General features: G+C 37.3%; 3 protein-coding genes and 1 long non-coding RNA gene across 5 annotated transcripts; 2 read left to right on the plus strand and 2 right to left on the minus strand.

Moving 5' to 3' along the window:
- The first annotated feature begins 1,056 nt into the window (after nucleotides 1-1,056).
- On the plus strand, nucleotides 1,057-5,347 carry LOC113355348 (mitogen-activated protein kinase 15-like). The gene is made up of 10 exons (XM_026598185.1): nucleotides 1,057-1,801; nucleotides 1,945-2,353; nucleotides 2,453-2,580; nucleotides 2,697-2,756; nucleotides 3,040-3,189; nucleotides 3,295-3,450; nucleotides 3,535-3,746; nucleotides 4,362-4,463; nucleotides 4,560-4,723; nucleotides 4,809-5,347. The coding sequence occupies exons 1-10, from the start codon at nucleotides 1,781-1,783 to the stop codon at nucleotides 4,997-4,999; spliced, it is 1,593 nt and encodes a 530-aa protein (XP_026453970.1). The 5' UTR covers nucleotides 1,057-1,780; the 3' UTR covers nucleotides 5,000-5,347.
- A 13-nt stretch (nucleotides 5,348-5,360) lies between these two features.
- LOC113355349 lies at nucleotides 5,361-6,976 on the minus strand. Its single transcript, XR_003362381.1, has 2 exons — nucleotides 5,760-6,976; nucleotides 5,361-5,605 (listed from the first exon to the last, which is right to left on the minus strand). It is a non-coding gene; the product is annotated as an uncharacterized LOC113355349 (long non-coding RNA).
- A 1,163-nt stretch (nucleotides 6,977-8,139) lies between these two features.
- Nucleotides 8,140-12,210, plus strand: LOC113355351 (iron-sulfur assembly protein IscA-like 1, mitochondrial). 2 transcript variants are annotated; one of them, XM_026598188.1, is made up of 5 exons: nucleotides 8,140-8,294; nucleotides 9,331-9,620; nucleotides 10,470-10,587; nucleotides 11,263-11,393; nucleotides 11,974-12,210. In XM_026598188.1, the coding sequence occupies exons 2-4, from the start codon at nucleotides 9,431-9,433 to the stop codon at nucleotides 11,354-11,356; spliced, it is 402 nt and encodes a 133-aa protein (XP_026453973.1). In that variant the 5' UTR covers nucleotides 8,140-8,294; nucleotides 9,331-9,430; the 3' UTR covers nucleotides 11,357-11,393; nucleotides 11,974-12,210. The 2 variants fall into 2 exon arrangements, with proteins under 2 accessions (XP_026453973.1, XP_026453972.1); XM_026598187.1 differs by lacking the exon at nucleotides 11,974-12,210 and having other exon boundaries at nucleotides 11,263-11,667.
- On the minus strand, nucleotides 11,721-13,191 carry LOC113355350 (purine permease 1-like). The gene is made up of 2 exons (XM_026598186.1): nucleotides 12,328-13,191; nucleotides 11,721-12,245 (listed from the first exon to the last, which is right to left on the minus strand). The coding sequence occupies exons 1-2, from the start codon at nucleotides 13,114-13,116 to the stop codon at nucleotides 11,925-11,927; spliced, it is 1,110 nt and encodes a 369-aa protein (XP_026453971.1). The 5' UTR covers nucleotides 13,117-13,191; the 3' UTR covers nucleotides 11,721-11,924.
- Nucleotides 13,192-15,192: the final 2,001 nt, after the last annotated feature.

The raw sequence follows: 15,192 nt of genomic DNA on the forward strand, positions 1-15,192 counted from the left end.
TGCAATTTTAAGATTTAAGGGTAATGCCAAACGATACAAAGACTTTAAAACAAGAAAGCCTTATAAATCCTAAGAATTTTAATTGAGTTACCAAACACACGGGGGATTTGTATGAATCCCAGAATTTGTAATCCCATTGGATTATAAATTCCCGGAAACGGTGAATTCTACAAACAAACCCACCATTAATATTTTGACTTCGTCAATTAGGACTGTTAATAAAAAACAGAGGGAGTAATAATTAGACTAAAATGACAATTTTGTCCAGTGAAAAAGACTAACTATGGACACCAAAGATTTCCAATCTCTTTATCAAGTTGCACATTTGCATTAGGTTTCATTTTACAAAAAAAGAAAAAGGCCATAAAAGGAATCTGGTTTCACATTTGATCGATAAACACGTTATTTGTGTGCTAGGGGCAACACGTGTTTTTATTCTTTTATTTCTCAAATTATTCGCATTCAACCCAACAGATTTTCCTCCCCAAAATAGCTAGGGTGTCCACACAAGAGTACGCTTAGGCTAAGTCTTATGGGATAGATTTGGCTTCTAGATTAGACAAAAAAATGTTGCAATTTATGCTCAAAGCGTTGTCTATTCTTCAATACTACTTCTGTTTCCAGATATATCTCGAATGTCAACTAGTAGCGAGATAGTTTCGCTGAATGGTTACGCGCAACCAAAATTCTACTTCACGCAATAATTCAGCAAAATTATTTTATTTTTTCAGCCGACGGTCGAGATGGTTGCGCTGTTCCATTCAATGCAATCTAATTCTACTTTTCGGTATTCCGTCCAACGCATCTAGATGCTAGATTGGAATGACCAGAAGACTTAAAAAGGTATTCCACCCGCACACCATGGATTGACGCGTGTACCAAAAAAACACCTGCATTCCATCCTATCCGACTTAATTACAAACATTAATTAACATCTGATCTCAGTACTCTCGCAACACTAGGCTACTCCTAGTTGGTTGATCTGTAAAAGAAATCATATCCAATAAATAACGTATTCCAAGCTCACACTCACTCCATCTCTACTCCAGTACTAGTACTAGTCTTTTCTTCTTCTTCTTCGTCTCCGTGTACTTTTCTTCTACTTCATTAAATTTTTTCTCAATTATTTTCACTTTCACTGAAATCTAAGCGAACGAAAGTACTTGGAATATCTCTATCCATCTCACTCACTCACTCATTCTCTCTCACTTGAAATACAATTTTCTATAATTACTTTGATCTTATCTTAAAAAGCAATCTATCATTTTCTTCATCTAATTTAGTAAACTAAAATTTTATCTTCCCCTTTTCCTTTTTTCTTTAGGTATTCCACTTCCATCCAGCTTCGGCTTCCCACTTATTTTCGGAGATTATCGCCTTTTTTATTCTTTAAATCTTCTAAAGTTTGTTCTTTTCTACTATAATTATCTAAAAATAAATCTGGGTTTTTCCTTATTTTGATCCAACTCTTATTATTTTCCAGCTACATTAGTCCTACACAAAGATTTAGGTTTTTCCGTCCTAGATTCATCGAAATCCTCATCTTTTCCAGTCTGGGTTTTCTTTAATTCGATCTCTAAGTTGATTATTCTTGCTTTAAAATCGTGGGTTCTAATTAGTTTTACTTGATCTTGAAGTATTAGTCTTTAGATCTCAATTTCAGTGATTCCAGTTTAAAGATCCTTCAAATTTCAGTAAATCTAGGTTCAAATTTTGGGCTGTTTTTTCTCCATTGATTCTTTCAAATGTGTGAGCTTTGATTTCTGTACTGGTAAGAAGAATGGCTGATCAACGCAAGAAGGTAAAATTCCTTATATTTTGAGTAATGTTTCCTTTTGATTTCTGTAGATGTTTGAAATCGTTCAATGTGTTGCCATGATTCACCACTACAGGAAGTATCTGTAGATGTTAAAAGACTGACATGAATACAATTTGATGCTGTAGGCACCAGGAGATGTAGATTTCTTCACTGAATATGGTGAAGGGAATAGATACAAAGTAGAAGAAGTAATTGGTAAAGGAAGTTATGGTGTTGTTGCCTCTGCATATGATACACACACTGGAGAGAAAGTTGCAATTAAAAAGATCAATGATATCTTTGAGCATGTGTCAGATGCGACGCGTATTCTTCGTGAGATTAAACTTCTTAGAATTCTTCGGCATCCTGACATTGTCGAAATCAAGCACATCTTGTTGCCACCTTCGCGAAGGGAGTTTAAGGACATTTATGTTGTTTTTGAACTTATGGAATCTGATTTGCATCAAGTTATTAAAGCGAATGATGATTTGACACCAGAGCATTATCAGTTCTTTTTGTATCAACTTCTTCGTGGCATGAAGTACATACATACAGGTAACATATTTTAAGTTATGGAATATGTGCCGTTTTGGCCAGTAGATTTGAGTTATTCGATCTCTGACTGCTATGTTCTTGGATCTGTGTTCATTGCAGCAAATGTTTTCCACCGCGACTTGAAACCAAAAAATATATTAGCTAATGCTGATTGCAAACTCAAGATATGTGACTTTGGGCTCGCTAGGGTAGCCTTCAATGATGCTCCCACGGCAATATTTTGGACAGTAAGTTATCCTGCCACTCAGTACGGTGACCACTTTGGCATCTTTGACCTCAAATTTTGCTTCTTTGCTGAATTTCATGGTGCCTTTCTGTGTGTAATGTTAATTATTCCTTGCAGGATTATGTTGCGACTAGATGGTACAGGGCTCCTGAATTATGTGGATCTTTTTTCTCTAAGGTGTGAGAACGCTCCATTTTGCTATATTTGGAAATGTTTGCATATTATTACGTAGTCATATAGGAGAGATTTACTCTACGTTATTACATCATTATTCCCATACTATAATTTAATATGATGCTTTCTCATTGTATTCTTAAGATTGGGAAACTAGTGTAGATGGCATTTGTTGCATGTCATTTACCGCCATTGGTTAGAAGAATGAAGTTTGCCGATTCTTATCTTGATAACAGCTTTCCGGTTATACAAGGTCTCTAATTCTCCTGTGTATTTATTGTCGCAGTACACACCAGCAATAGATATATGGAGCATAGGCTGCATCTTTGCAGAGATTCTAACTGGTAAACCTCTATTTCCCGGAAAGAATGTGGTCCACCAACTGGATCTGATGACTGATCTCCTAGGAACACCTTCAGGTGATGCCATTGCAAGGGTACGTTCTTACCTTGAATATCTAATGTAGTCGTCCGTTTTTGTGGATCAGTTAACAGCCATATATCTATTGTTTTTGAGTGAATCGATCCGTGTGTACGTACAGGTTCGCAATGAAAAAGCCCGCCGGTATCTAAGCAGCATGCGGAGGAAAAAACCAATACCTTTCTCCCATAAATTTCCAAATGCAGATCCCTTAGCACTTCGTTTGTTAGAAAAGATGCTAGCATTTGAACCAAAGGATCGACCTAATGCCGAAGAGGTATGGTGGCAGTGGTTTTCTTTTTGTTTTAATTATTGTGATGTGCAGCTCACTAACAGACGAATTTGTGCCACAAGGTGTCAGGCTTTGGCAGATCCTTATTTTAGAGGCTTGGCTAAAGTTGAAAGAGAGCCTTCTGCTCAGCCAGTTACAAAAATGGAGTTTGAATTTGAGAGGAGGAGGATAACAAAAGAAGATGTGAGAGAGCTTATTTATAGAGAAATTCTCGAGTACCATCCGAACATGTTGAAAGAGTTTTTAGAGGGAACAGAAGGCATGGGCTTCATGTATCCAAGGTATTCACATTTCACACTGAATACCAGATTATAGGTTTTGCAAATATTTTTCCACACTCTACATCCTGAGGTGTGGAACTTTATTGGTTTTTTGTCAAGTCATTACATACTACAAAATGTTTTAGCCAAGATAGTACATTCCTGTAGCACAAGCCTAGGCGATGGCAGTCCCTATACATGTATATTTCCTAGTTAGCTGAAAGCATCAAAAACATAGAGGCAGTCAAAACCTTCATTTACCTCCAATTTTGAAAAATCAGATACTTTGTACATGGCATTCCAAGTATCCTTTTTGATCGAGAAATGAAGGGCGATTAAACCACCATTCATCTGTCTAAAACTGAGAGGAATTTTTGGTGTGTAGCATGTCCTTGTTAATCATATTATACATCCTTAGCTTGACCAACTATATCGGTTCATCTTTGTGTTCTCAAAAGGTGAGAAACAGAAAGACATGGGAATGCATTCTGAATCATATAACCAGACACATTCATTCTGTGGAAGTTTTAAACTTTAGGATAATGTCTTCCTCACCCTTTGGCCAAATTTAACACCTGAGAGTGTGTGTTCGCAGGAAGGTCTTTGTTATCTAAACTGTTGATAATTTTTGTGCAGTGCCGTTGACCAATTTAAGAAGCAGTTTGCTTATATGGAAGAGCATTACGGGAACGGTTCAAAAGGTCCTCCTCCTGAGAGACAACATACATCTTTGCCTAGGTACCCAAGTTTCAACTAACTTGTTGGCGGTTCTTCTTTTCCTTTCGCCCTCGTTGATTACTGATTTGGGTTTATATGGAAATCTTGTGCATACAGAGCGAGTGTCATATACTCAGATAATACAATACAGCATCCTCCCGAGGTCACCGAAGATTTCTCCAAGTGTTGCATAAAAGAAGTAGAGAAACCCCAACTTGACAGCAGAAGTTATGGGATCTCTATGACAGGGGGTCCTCTCCAAGTTCCGCAAAGAGTCCAAGGTAAATTAAGTTATACCTTCCTTCTTAACTCTAGACTCCCGCCATCAGCAATTCCTTTTATTGATTTACGACTTATATGTTGTAGGTGGTGCTGCAAAGCCAGGAAAAGTTGTCGGCTCAGTACTGCGATACAACAACTGTGGAACTGCAGCAGCAGAAGTTCTGCAACAAAGAAGAATGGTCTCAGATCCTAGTTATCCACCTCATTATGCAATTCCTGGCTGTTCATATCCTACTAGACGAACCCCGACCTGTAAGAATGAGAGGAGACCATGAGGGACAGGAAGACCTAACCACGTACAAGTGAAACCACCATAGGTTGGAGGAAAGTGTCTGCAGGGTAAGATGAACCTGGTGGTGTCCACTACGCTGAACTCAGCGTAAGAGCTACATAGGTACCCATCCATCAGTTGCCTCTACTTGTGCTAATCACTTCTTTTCTTGTAAAATTTTTTTTTGCCCCATTTTTTTTCTGTAAGAAGCACCCATTGAACATTAGTTTCCTCCATGGGGTTGAGGAATTATATTCACAGGTCCGAAGATTTATACAAATAGTTTGTATCTGAAATCTCCATAAATGGAGATTTGTATCAATAGGGTGTAAGGAAAAGTGGTGTACCAAAATAAACGCACGAGATAACTCAAAATTTTCCTTTCAATGCAACATGCTTAATTACAACCCTGACAGAGAGACAGAAAATCCCTGGAAACCCCAAAACCCAAACAGAGAAGAACAAAGTAATCTAATTTACATTTATAAGCATTGTTTTTATTATTTCTTAGATAATCAGATGTCTCAAATTAATGTATGATCAACTGCTTAATGTGGTGTCCTCCTACGGTATTTCCCCTTGCTAAGAAGTTCATCTTCTTTGGCCTGAGCTGCAAAACAAAACAATAAAAACATTATTGGTGTCTCATCAAGATAAAATTCTAAATGTACAAATTATGGGAATATGATCATATAATTTTATTTTTCACAAATATCATATAATTCTAAAATGAAATAAATGTAGGTATAAGTTCAGATTCGCACCGATTAATGCAATCTTCAGAAGATCCAGATCCTCCTATTGCATCCTGATCACATTTCAAAAGGCATTCTGTGTACTTGGAAGAAGAAGGATCCGCTTGTGTGATCTGTTCTGCCACAACAAAAATCACAACGCACATGAACAGAATTGCCACATTCTTCTTTCTTTCCATTTTGTTTATTAGTAGATAAAAAAAAAAGGGATATTTTGACTTTTGACTTTGGGTCACAACAAAGTGACCAGAGTTGCGTCTGGGTCACCAAATTTTTTTAATTAAAGTTTGGGTTACGAGACTGGTGTTGACCGTCTTGACCGCTAGTTAATCATTTCAACCAAAAAAAGAAAAGGTTAAATTTTCCAACTCTGTTAGGTGCCGTTAACATAGCTGTCACCACCACCACCTCCGGCACAACCAGTACCACCTCCGCATCCTCGGTTCAAGCAACACCTCCATCGCCTCCGGCACCACATGCACCAATACCCAACACCCTTGCGGATTCAAACGAAATTAGTTAAACCAAAACAATAACAAGCAAAATCAACAAACAAATACTAAAACATATGAAATATTTCCCTCAGAACTTTCTTCAAACATATGATGTGCAAGAACATGTGGTGAAGAGATTGGACAGGGGTATTTTTACGCAAGAATCCATAGCTTTCTTTACTGCAAACACAAATTTGATAAACACCGAACATTTCTAAACCCACATAAACACGAAATCTTTATTAATTTACAATCATTCATCATAAGAAAAATATTACGGACCACCACCACCCCTTCTATTCCATTCCATAACCTTTTGTTTTTTCATTTCAACACAGCCCATAATTCAAAATATATCATTTCTTCGATTGAACTCGTTGATTTCACAGTATCACGGATAATTTATGAATCCCCAAGTGCCAATTTTCAGGGAGATAAAACCTTCAAAATTGCACAAACTAAACTCCCTCAAATCAAAAAATTGTGATTCACTAATTGAAATTGATAAGTAATTTACGTAAGAATCATAAACAAACAAGATCAGCAAGAACTTGTTTTGTTAGAAAATTTTTGGGAACTGAGATATGGTTGAGGTAGAAAGAAAGCGTTTGGTTTCCATTAGTAAAACTTAGGATTTTAGTGATGAATATAGTAGTGTCATCATGAGAGTGGAAGTTCTAGCGGAGGATGTTTAAGGTTTTGATGGAGGCGGTGAAACTGTAAAGAAGAGGTCGTGGAAGAGTTTTATATTTGGATTCACAAGTGTTATCTTCACCGGACACGTTAAATGGCAAAGTTAGTAAATAATTTTAAATCCATGTTATAGTTAGTCATTTTACACATTTAACAGATTCTACGATTGCCAAGACGGTCCATGACCCAAACTCTAATTAAAATTTTCTGGTGACCTAAACACAAATTTGATCACTTTCTTGTGATCCAAAATATCCCTAAAAAATAAATAAAAAAATTAATAGGTACTTTTTCCTTGTTAGTTTATCTTGGATAATGTTCACACAGATAGACAAGGTATTTACAATCGTTCTTAACAAACCGTTGCTTTAAACAAAGTTAAAACCATATAGACACAATAAGAGAGCCCTATCCTGGTGGATTTGCAAGGAGCCCTGATATATGGGATCCACTGCGTGTCTAAGCGGTTTTAGCTTGGTTTAAAAATTCGGTTCGTTTAGAATTTCTGATCAACTAACATGAGATAATTATCAGTTGGATTTCTATGTCTAGTAATTAATTTTCTTTGACCGGCTAGGCGACTCATTCACCAGGAGTATTTAAGTGGACTTGGTCCATGAGGTGATTATACAGTGGGTCATCCACATATCCGGTATTGAACGAACAACTCATAACGCATACTTGTTTTTTAGGTGTATTAGAGGTGTTTTACGGGGTCAGTAACTCTGTTTCTCTGGCCTTCTTTCTGTAGGAGTCCCAGAGTGTTAGAGAGGCCATCCCTTTCTCTACTGTGAAATTCTCATGAAATGCCCTCCAAAGCTGCAAGGGTGTCGCATCTTCAAAGACACATTTCAAATTTCTAAGTCGTAAAAGACACATCCCTACAATTTGTAAGTTTTTTTTTTTTCCTTTCTTCTTATTCTTATTTTTTTTTCCTCAAGCATTCATATCTTATATCGAAATTATTGATTATTCATGGAACATAAAACTTAGGGTTTGATTGATTGATCATTTACTCGAATTCCCCTGTTCTCTGTCTCCGTTGCCTTTGATAAGGGGTTCTATGGATTACTGTTTCATGACCCGATGCAACCCAAAAAAACTGTCATTTGCATCAACTTTTTTGTTAAATTATGTACGTAGTATGACGACCCTAACAAATCCTAAATGTGGGCATTTAAGGGTAAATAAGTATTTATTCAAAGAACGTTGACAGCTCTTTGTGAAGTCCGGGAGGAAAACCAAACCAACGAGGCGCTTCGAATAAAATGCCCTCCAAAGATGTAAGGGCGTCGCATCTTCAAACAAAGACATATCTCGAATTTGCTCTGTCGTCGAAGACACATCCCTGCAACTTGTAAGTGTTTTTTTTTTCTTTTCTTTTTTATGATTTTCAATCTAGGGCTTTCTCAAGCATTCATATCTTCTTCCGAAATTATTGATTGATTGATTATTCATGGAACATAAAACTTAGGGTTTGATTGATTGATCATTTTACTCGAATTTTCCTATTCCCTGTCTCCGCGTGCCTTTGATTTGGGTTTTTTTTTTTTTTTTTCTAATACGAAAATACTACTTCGATTATGGAGTTGTTGTTACTGGTTTTGTGGTTAATTAGGGGATTCAATTCATTCGACATGGTTTGTTGATAGAAATTTGGTGTTGAAATGAAAATTCGGGGGTTCTTTGATTTTATCTGTGTAGTTATAGTTTTCTTGGATTAGTATTATCAACATTAGAAATGCTTAGCAGCAGTTTTTGATCGGACTGATGAAAAAAGATATTGCACAAAACATTGTTACGATTCTTTTGAAGGAACACTTACTAGGGTTGGATATGAGATGATGTTCTGTAGAAAACTGAGATACATACGTGTGGCCAAACGAAAGATTACAACTCTTACAATGTATCACTCTTACCTCTAAACAAAAAACTTTAATGTGCTTCTCCATGCTTAGGTCTCTCAATTAAACCTCACTATTTTTATGGCCTAAGTTGAACAAAGTCGGCCAAACAAATTCTACTTAGGCCTGTACTCAAAAATCGCACGGGAGAATTACTCCTACTAATACTGACTTCAGAATCATCAGTACCCTACCTGGAATAAATGTTAATCCTCAATATAACTTAAATTACTAGTTCATTAGAAAAGTAAACTTTGGATAATGTTAAATTGATGCATTCAGTAACACATAATAACCTCATCATGTACCAATTGAATTTCAACCAATGCAGACACGGAAATTTCACTTAGAAGTAGTAGGTCACCGATGCAGACAAGGAAATGTGGAATTTCACTTAGAAGTTAAATTTACACGATACCTTGTTATAGTGACAGATTTACGTCAATGCCCTTGTCTTGATGGGTTTTACTTTGTCTTCATTTTTCACAGGAAATATCCTTTTCGTACCAAATTAAAGAACTTTCTTTAATCTTCTTCTTCCTGTGAATCTACGGAGGTCGGTTGGAGTATTAGGAGTTTTTGGAGAGAGATGGCATCGTCGATGATAGCAGCAGCTGCAAAGAATGTGAGTACAGCAGCAAGAAAACAAGCATTGACATTAACAGATGCTGCAGCTGATAGGATACGTCATCTTCTGCAACAAAGACAACGCCAATTTCTTAAGCTTGGCGTTAAAGCCCGTGGGTGTAATGGATTAAGTTATACTCTCAATTACGCTGGTATCAATCTCTCTCTCGCTGTGGAAAATTCTTTTTTTTTTTTGATGGTATTATAGAGTGATGAATTACTTTGTGTTTTTTTTATCAGATTAGAATTTATTAGGGTTTTGAAATCACAAGTTTTGGAAGAATCAGGGTTATGAGTTTGAAGTTTATGAATTTAGTGAATCTGTTGTAATGTAGATTTGAATGGTGACCTTATAAGAATCTCCCTTCTATAGATAGCTTACAAAATGAAGATGTGCCAAAATGTCGAAGAAAATGCCTCTTCACAATCTGAAGCGTACGAAACATTTATTGATTACTGTAGGAACTTACATAGATGCACATACATATTAAGTGTCGTTATGCAATGTGATTTGTTAGTTGAGAATGTGTGGAGATATGTTAGTGTGATCTAAGGAACAACTGTGCTAAAAGAACTTTATAGTTAGTTTTGCGGGGAAGTTCAGAAGGCGAAAAGGTTTGATTGGGGGAAGATTGTACTACGATGCTATTTGACGGCCTTTTCAGTGTCATGCAGTCAGATCCCGTCTATCAAATTCCGGCGACATGATTCTCAAGAGATGTTCTGTTCTCAAGAGATGTTCTGTTCTGGATCCTAGAGTATTTTCAGTACTTATCTTTCTAGGTTGTGAGCGGTGTATGTAATTTGATGTTATTTGTATCTTATGCATGATTAGAAATTGTCTTTGCTACTAGAAAGAACAAGGCTAGAATGATTGTTGAAACTTTGTTTGTGTTCCCTCAATTGCCATTATCTGAGAATTTGTATCCTGTTAAATGATGGCTCAGAAAATTGAGATACTGTAGTGGCTCCTAACGGTATGACATGTTCAATCGTTACAGATGAGAAAGCTAAGTTTGATGAAGTGGTGGAGGAGAAGGGTGTAAAGATCTTGATTGATCCAAAGGCACTAATGCATGTTATAGGAACCAAAATGGATTTTATAGATGACACACTCAGGTAAGATATCTAGTCATGTTGTTGCATCTTATTCCACGAAGTTTACGTACGATGCATGTCTACCTACGATAAGTACACATTTGTAATGATCCTGTTTCTTCATGCTATTTCCTTTTGCTATCTGCTTGCACCTGGATGATTAGAATAAAAAAAAGCAGCGCGAGAGTTATTTCTTACTTAGTTTAGAGATATTAAATTTCTCGAGAGCCTTAACGGAGGGGAGGGAACTTAAGAAAAGCCACTTAGTAGGCTTTGGTTCATTGATGTTCATCCAATTTACCCTACGGAATGAATCTTGACTTGTATAGTCAAATGATATGCTCACGTTAGGTTGCATGCTAATTGAATTTGTGTTTAGTTGGTCTGAACTTTCTGATCATCACCTGTTTCCTGCCTGATCAAAGCCTTCCATTTTCATTTTCATATTCCATAAGTCTATGATATTGAACACATTTGACTGTTTAATTTTATGGCAATGGTGTAGGATCGTCTGATTTTATGCCTATGGTGTAGTACGGTCTGATTTTATGGCTATGATGTAAAACTCTAGCTGCTGACTGTCCGACCTAAGTGTCATTTGCATGGATGTAGTAGGATTGACATGGAGATTATGTTACTTATGTATGCAAGTCCTGAGTGCTGACGAACTTTGTTCTTCATGTGGTCCTTATATAGGTCTGAATTTGTGTTTATCAATCCAAACTCCAAAGGTCAATGTGGATGTGGAGAATCATTTATGACAACAAGTAACAGTGGATCTGCTAAGTAAACCCTCTTCAAGAATTATCATTCCCAACATGATAGAGGTAAATAAAGCTGTTAAAAATTCACGTCTGTCTCTTTTTATCTAAGCCCAAATCAAAATGAGGCAGTTGCTGAACAAAAGGTATATATATCAGTGATTATAGTCCTATTGGTTTGTAAACACAAATGCTTGTATTAGCATTTTGAAAAATCATGGCCAATATTACATGCTATTACAGTTTGACACACCTAAATATGAATGGTAATGTTGCCAGCTCTTTGTACAAACAGTTATGCCTGTATTCTTGTTCGAAAGTGGAATAGAAGGATAGATTAGCATTGTCGCTTGTAAATTTTTTTTGCAGAGTCAAGGATATTGAATTTATTGAACTTTGGCACCCCACTAAATGTAAAAGAGAAAGTAGTGATATATGTGGATAACATATGCAGCATAAAGTTCAAAGCATTCTGTTGCAACATGGCTGTTACTACCGAGTATGTCCAAGTTTAGAACTCCCGGACACGGGAACAAGTTTATAAGAGCTATAAAGAGAAAAAGTGTCTTGTTTGTGGGTGGATTAGAAGCAATTGTTTTATGAGGACGGGTTCAGTGACTTTGTTTCTTTGGCCTTCTTCCTGTAGGAACCATAGAAGTAAGAAGTGAAGCCCCAGAGTGTTAGAGCCAAGGCCATCCCTTTCTCTCCTGTGAAATTCTCATGAAACGCTAAAACCGCCGCAATCTGGGAAAAAGGTAGGATAGCGGCCGCAAAGACTCCGGCAAAGAGAGAAGAGCTACAGAATATGATCCCAACTCTTCCGATAAACAGTAGCTGCCAGACAACCATATTTGAAACTAAAACTAAGTAGTACATTTGCGTTCCCAAGTCAAATTCAGTTGCTTCTCTTTCCAGTGCCTGCAGGTTAGCAAGTTAGTGCGGATTTAGCCTGAGCTGGCTCTAGCAAAACAAAACACGCATACATGTTTGGTAATCTTACCACGAAATCTTTGTTTATGAGACCTCCAATTGTGCAAAAAGCTGTAGCAAAGAAGCTCATACAAACTTGAAACTGCAGTGCAATAGGGTAAGTCATGGCTTGATTGGCTTTTGCATAAGCAACTTGGGTGCTCACTAGTATGATTGCTAAAATTGCAGCAGCAACTATACTTAAAAAGAAACCAAGCAAGTACCGAGAATTCGCAACTCCATGGGGCCGATCACCGGACCTCCTTATACCAAGCAGTATAGAACCCATTATTATTACTACGATTGCGTTAATCGAGTAAGGAGTAAACTTCTGCTTAACCCAAACAAATGAAACAAAGGATGTGAAAACCAGTTGGGTTGTGAAGACGAGAGCTGAAGTCGATACAGGAAGGAATGACAAACCATAAGAATATATAACAGTGTCTAATCCTTGAACTAGGCCTATCAAACCAGCGCAAACCAAAAGCTTTCGAGAAGCAAAGAACTCGATATTCGGTAGACTTCGATCGCGTCGAAAATATAGGACTGTGAGTGGAAGGATTATTATAGGGAAACCAGCCATCTGTAACCAACTAGATAACCATTTTCGACTACCACCATGCACGAAGTAGAGTTTAAGTAGTAGAGGTCCCCCTGTAATTCCTAGAAAACTGAAGGCACAACTTAGCATGAGTAACCCCAATTTCATTACTTTTGGAGGCTTGACGTTTAAGAAATCCCCATTCTTCTCTTGGATATTATGATTGTGTTGCTTGGTTAATACTCCTATGCTAATAATGCTATCCGTGTTCGCAGACATCTCTTCTGCAACTACTTGAAATTTCTCTGGAGCTTAGTAATTAAGCTGAGATGAGACTCAACTATATGTTCTGAATGTGCCTTCCTAGTTGGTTGGGTGGTGTAAAGATGCAAGAAAATTGAACATACAAAGTGATCAAGAATAGAAAAAGGTGTCGAGTAACGTAGCCTTTGTCCGGTTCACCTAAAGTTCGTGGTGGTGGCAGTACGTGGATACCAATATCCAAGCACCCGTATATATAAATTAACAAAAAGAACACCTGCTCTTCAACATGGGCCGCAATGCTTGACAGCAGAGACGAGCTTAAGAAAGGATGTCTAACGGACAATCCATCAAGATTTTTTCAGATCCCTACCACTCCAAACTGTGTCCCTGAGAAGTGAGAAGTTAGCCGAAGGAACTGTGGTATTAACAAAGGTCAGTGATCAAAGATCCTAAGGAATTGAGGTTAAAGTCTCACAAGTGTGAGTACCGGTTCTCTTTCATTATGTTTATACTTGTTACAGGAGAAGAAATCAAATGAATCTACAACAATTTGTACGGGTTTACAGGACAATTTACAACCCAAGATTAGGAATATACATGACTCAGTTATAGCATAAGACTAGGACTATACAACATAATACAACCCAAATGTAGCAACGGGCTAGACTTGGCAATGTGTACTGGTGTTGTGTGCTGTGACACACACTCCAATGATGGCAGATATGCACGTCTAATACCCCCTCAAGTTGGAGCCTGAGGAGAATCTGGAAGAATACCCAACTTGCTAGCAAGTCGTCTAAAATGATCCACTCCCAGTGGTTTTATGAAAAGATCAGCTAATTGTAATGCTGATGGCAGATGAGTAGGTTTGATGAGACCAGAGATTTGCTTTTCACGTACGAAATAACAGTCGATTTCAATATGTTTAGTCCTTTCGTGAAAAACAAGGTTCTCAGAAATATGAATAGCAGCTTGATTATCGCAATAAATTGGAATAGGTTTTGGAATATTAACACGCAGGTCACAAAATAGATAATGCAACCATTGCAGTGCTGAAGTAAGACGTGCAAGAGCTCTATATTCCGATTCAGCGGAAGAAAGACAGACTGTCGGTTGTTTCTTGGATTTCCAAGAAATTGGACTATCTCCTAGCATAGTGAAATAACCTGTCGTTGATTGACGAGTGGTTGGGCAGCCAACCCAATCAGAATCAGTATAACCAGCGAGAGATAAAGAGTTGGAGGCAGAAAGAAAAATGCCATGACTAACAGTGCCTTTAAGGTAACGGACTACTCGATGTGCAACATCCAAGTGACCAGAACATGGTTGCTGCATGAATTGACTTAAATAGTTAACAGAATAAGTGATATCAGGACGTGTCACTTGAAGATAAAGAAGACGACCTATGAGACGTCGATAAATACTAGGATCAGGTAGAGGATCACCAGAAGTTGGGAGAAGTTTTAGATGTTGTTCCATCGGAGATGGAGAAGTCTTAGCTCCTAAAATATCAGAATCATTAACTATATCAAGAATATATTTACGTTGGCATAGAAAAATACCTTTGGGAGAACGAGATACCTCAATGCCTAAGAAATATTGTAAACGACCAAGATTCTTGAGAGAGAATTGAGACTCAAGTTTATGTTTTAGGTCTTGAATAGCTGAATCACTATTACCCGTGATAATAATGTCATCAACATAAACTAAAACATAAATAAAAACTGTACCATAATGAAAAGTAAAGAGAGAATAGTCAGCACGAGATTGTTTGAAGCCTGCATTAAGGAAAGCTGTAGAAAACTTAGCAAACCATTCGCGCGAGGCTTGCTTAAGTCCATATAAAGACTTATTGAGTTGTAAACACGAGTGTCCCCCTTTTTCTGAAAAACATTATTAACATCAAGTTGATGAAGAGGCCAATTATTAATAGCCGTAATAGATAAAAGAACGCGAACAGTGACTAACTTGGCCACTGGAGCAAAAGTGTCATGATAATCAATGCCTTCTTGCTGTGTATGACCCTTAGCAACAAGACGCGCCTTATGACGTTCAATCGTACCACCTGGTCGATATTTAATTTTAAAAACA

Source organism: Papaver somniferum, chromosome 3 (genome assembly GCF_003573695.1).
Source record: "Papaver somniferum cultivar HN1 chromosome 3, ASM357369v1, whole genome shotgun sequence".
Lineage (NCBI taxonomy): Eukaryota > Viridiplantae > Streptophyta > Magnoliopsida > Ranunculales > Papaveraceae > Papaver > Papaver somniferum.

Excerpts from the sequence above, each read along its gene's own strand:
- LOC113355348 (XM_026598185.1), top strand. The coding sequence starts at position 1,781 with ATGGCTGATCAACGCAAGAAG. Across the intron at positions 2,581-2,696 it reads CCACGGCAATATTTTGGACA|GATTATGTTGCGACTAGATG; the intron begins GTAAGTTATCCT and ends TATTCCTTGCAG. Across the intron at positions 3,747-4,361 it reads ATGGGCTTCATGTATCCAAG|TGCCGTTGACCAATTTAAGA; the intron begins GTATTCACATTT and ends ATTTTTGTGCAG.
- LOC113355351 (XM_026598188.1), top strand. The coding sequence starts at position 9,431 with ATGGCATCGTCGATGATAGCAGCAGCTGCAAAGAATGTGAGTACAGCA. Across the intron at positions 9,621-10,469 it reads TTATACTCTCAATTACGCTG|ATGAGAAAGCTAAGTTTGAT; the intron begins GTATCAATCTCT and ends CAATCGTTACAG. Across the intron at positions 10,588-11,262 it reads TTTATAGATGACACACTCAG|GTCTGAATTTGTGTTTATCA; the intron begins GTAAGATATCTA and ends GTCCTTATATAG.
- LOC113355350 (XM_026598186.1), bottom strand. The coding sequence starts at position 13,116 with ATGTCTGCGAACACGGATAGCATTATTAGCATAGGAGTATTAACCAAG. Across the intron at positions 12,246-12,327 it reads TCATAAACAAAGATTTCGTG|GCACTGGAAAGAGAAGCAAC; the intron begins GTAAGATTACCA and ends GCTAACCTGCAG.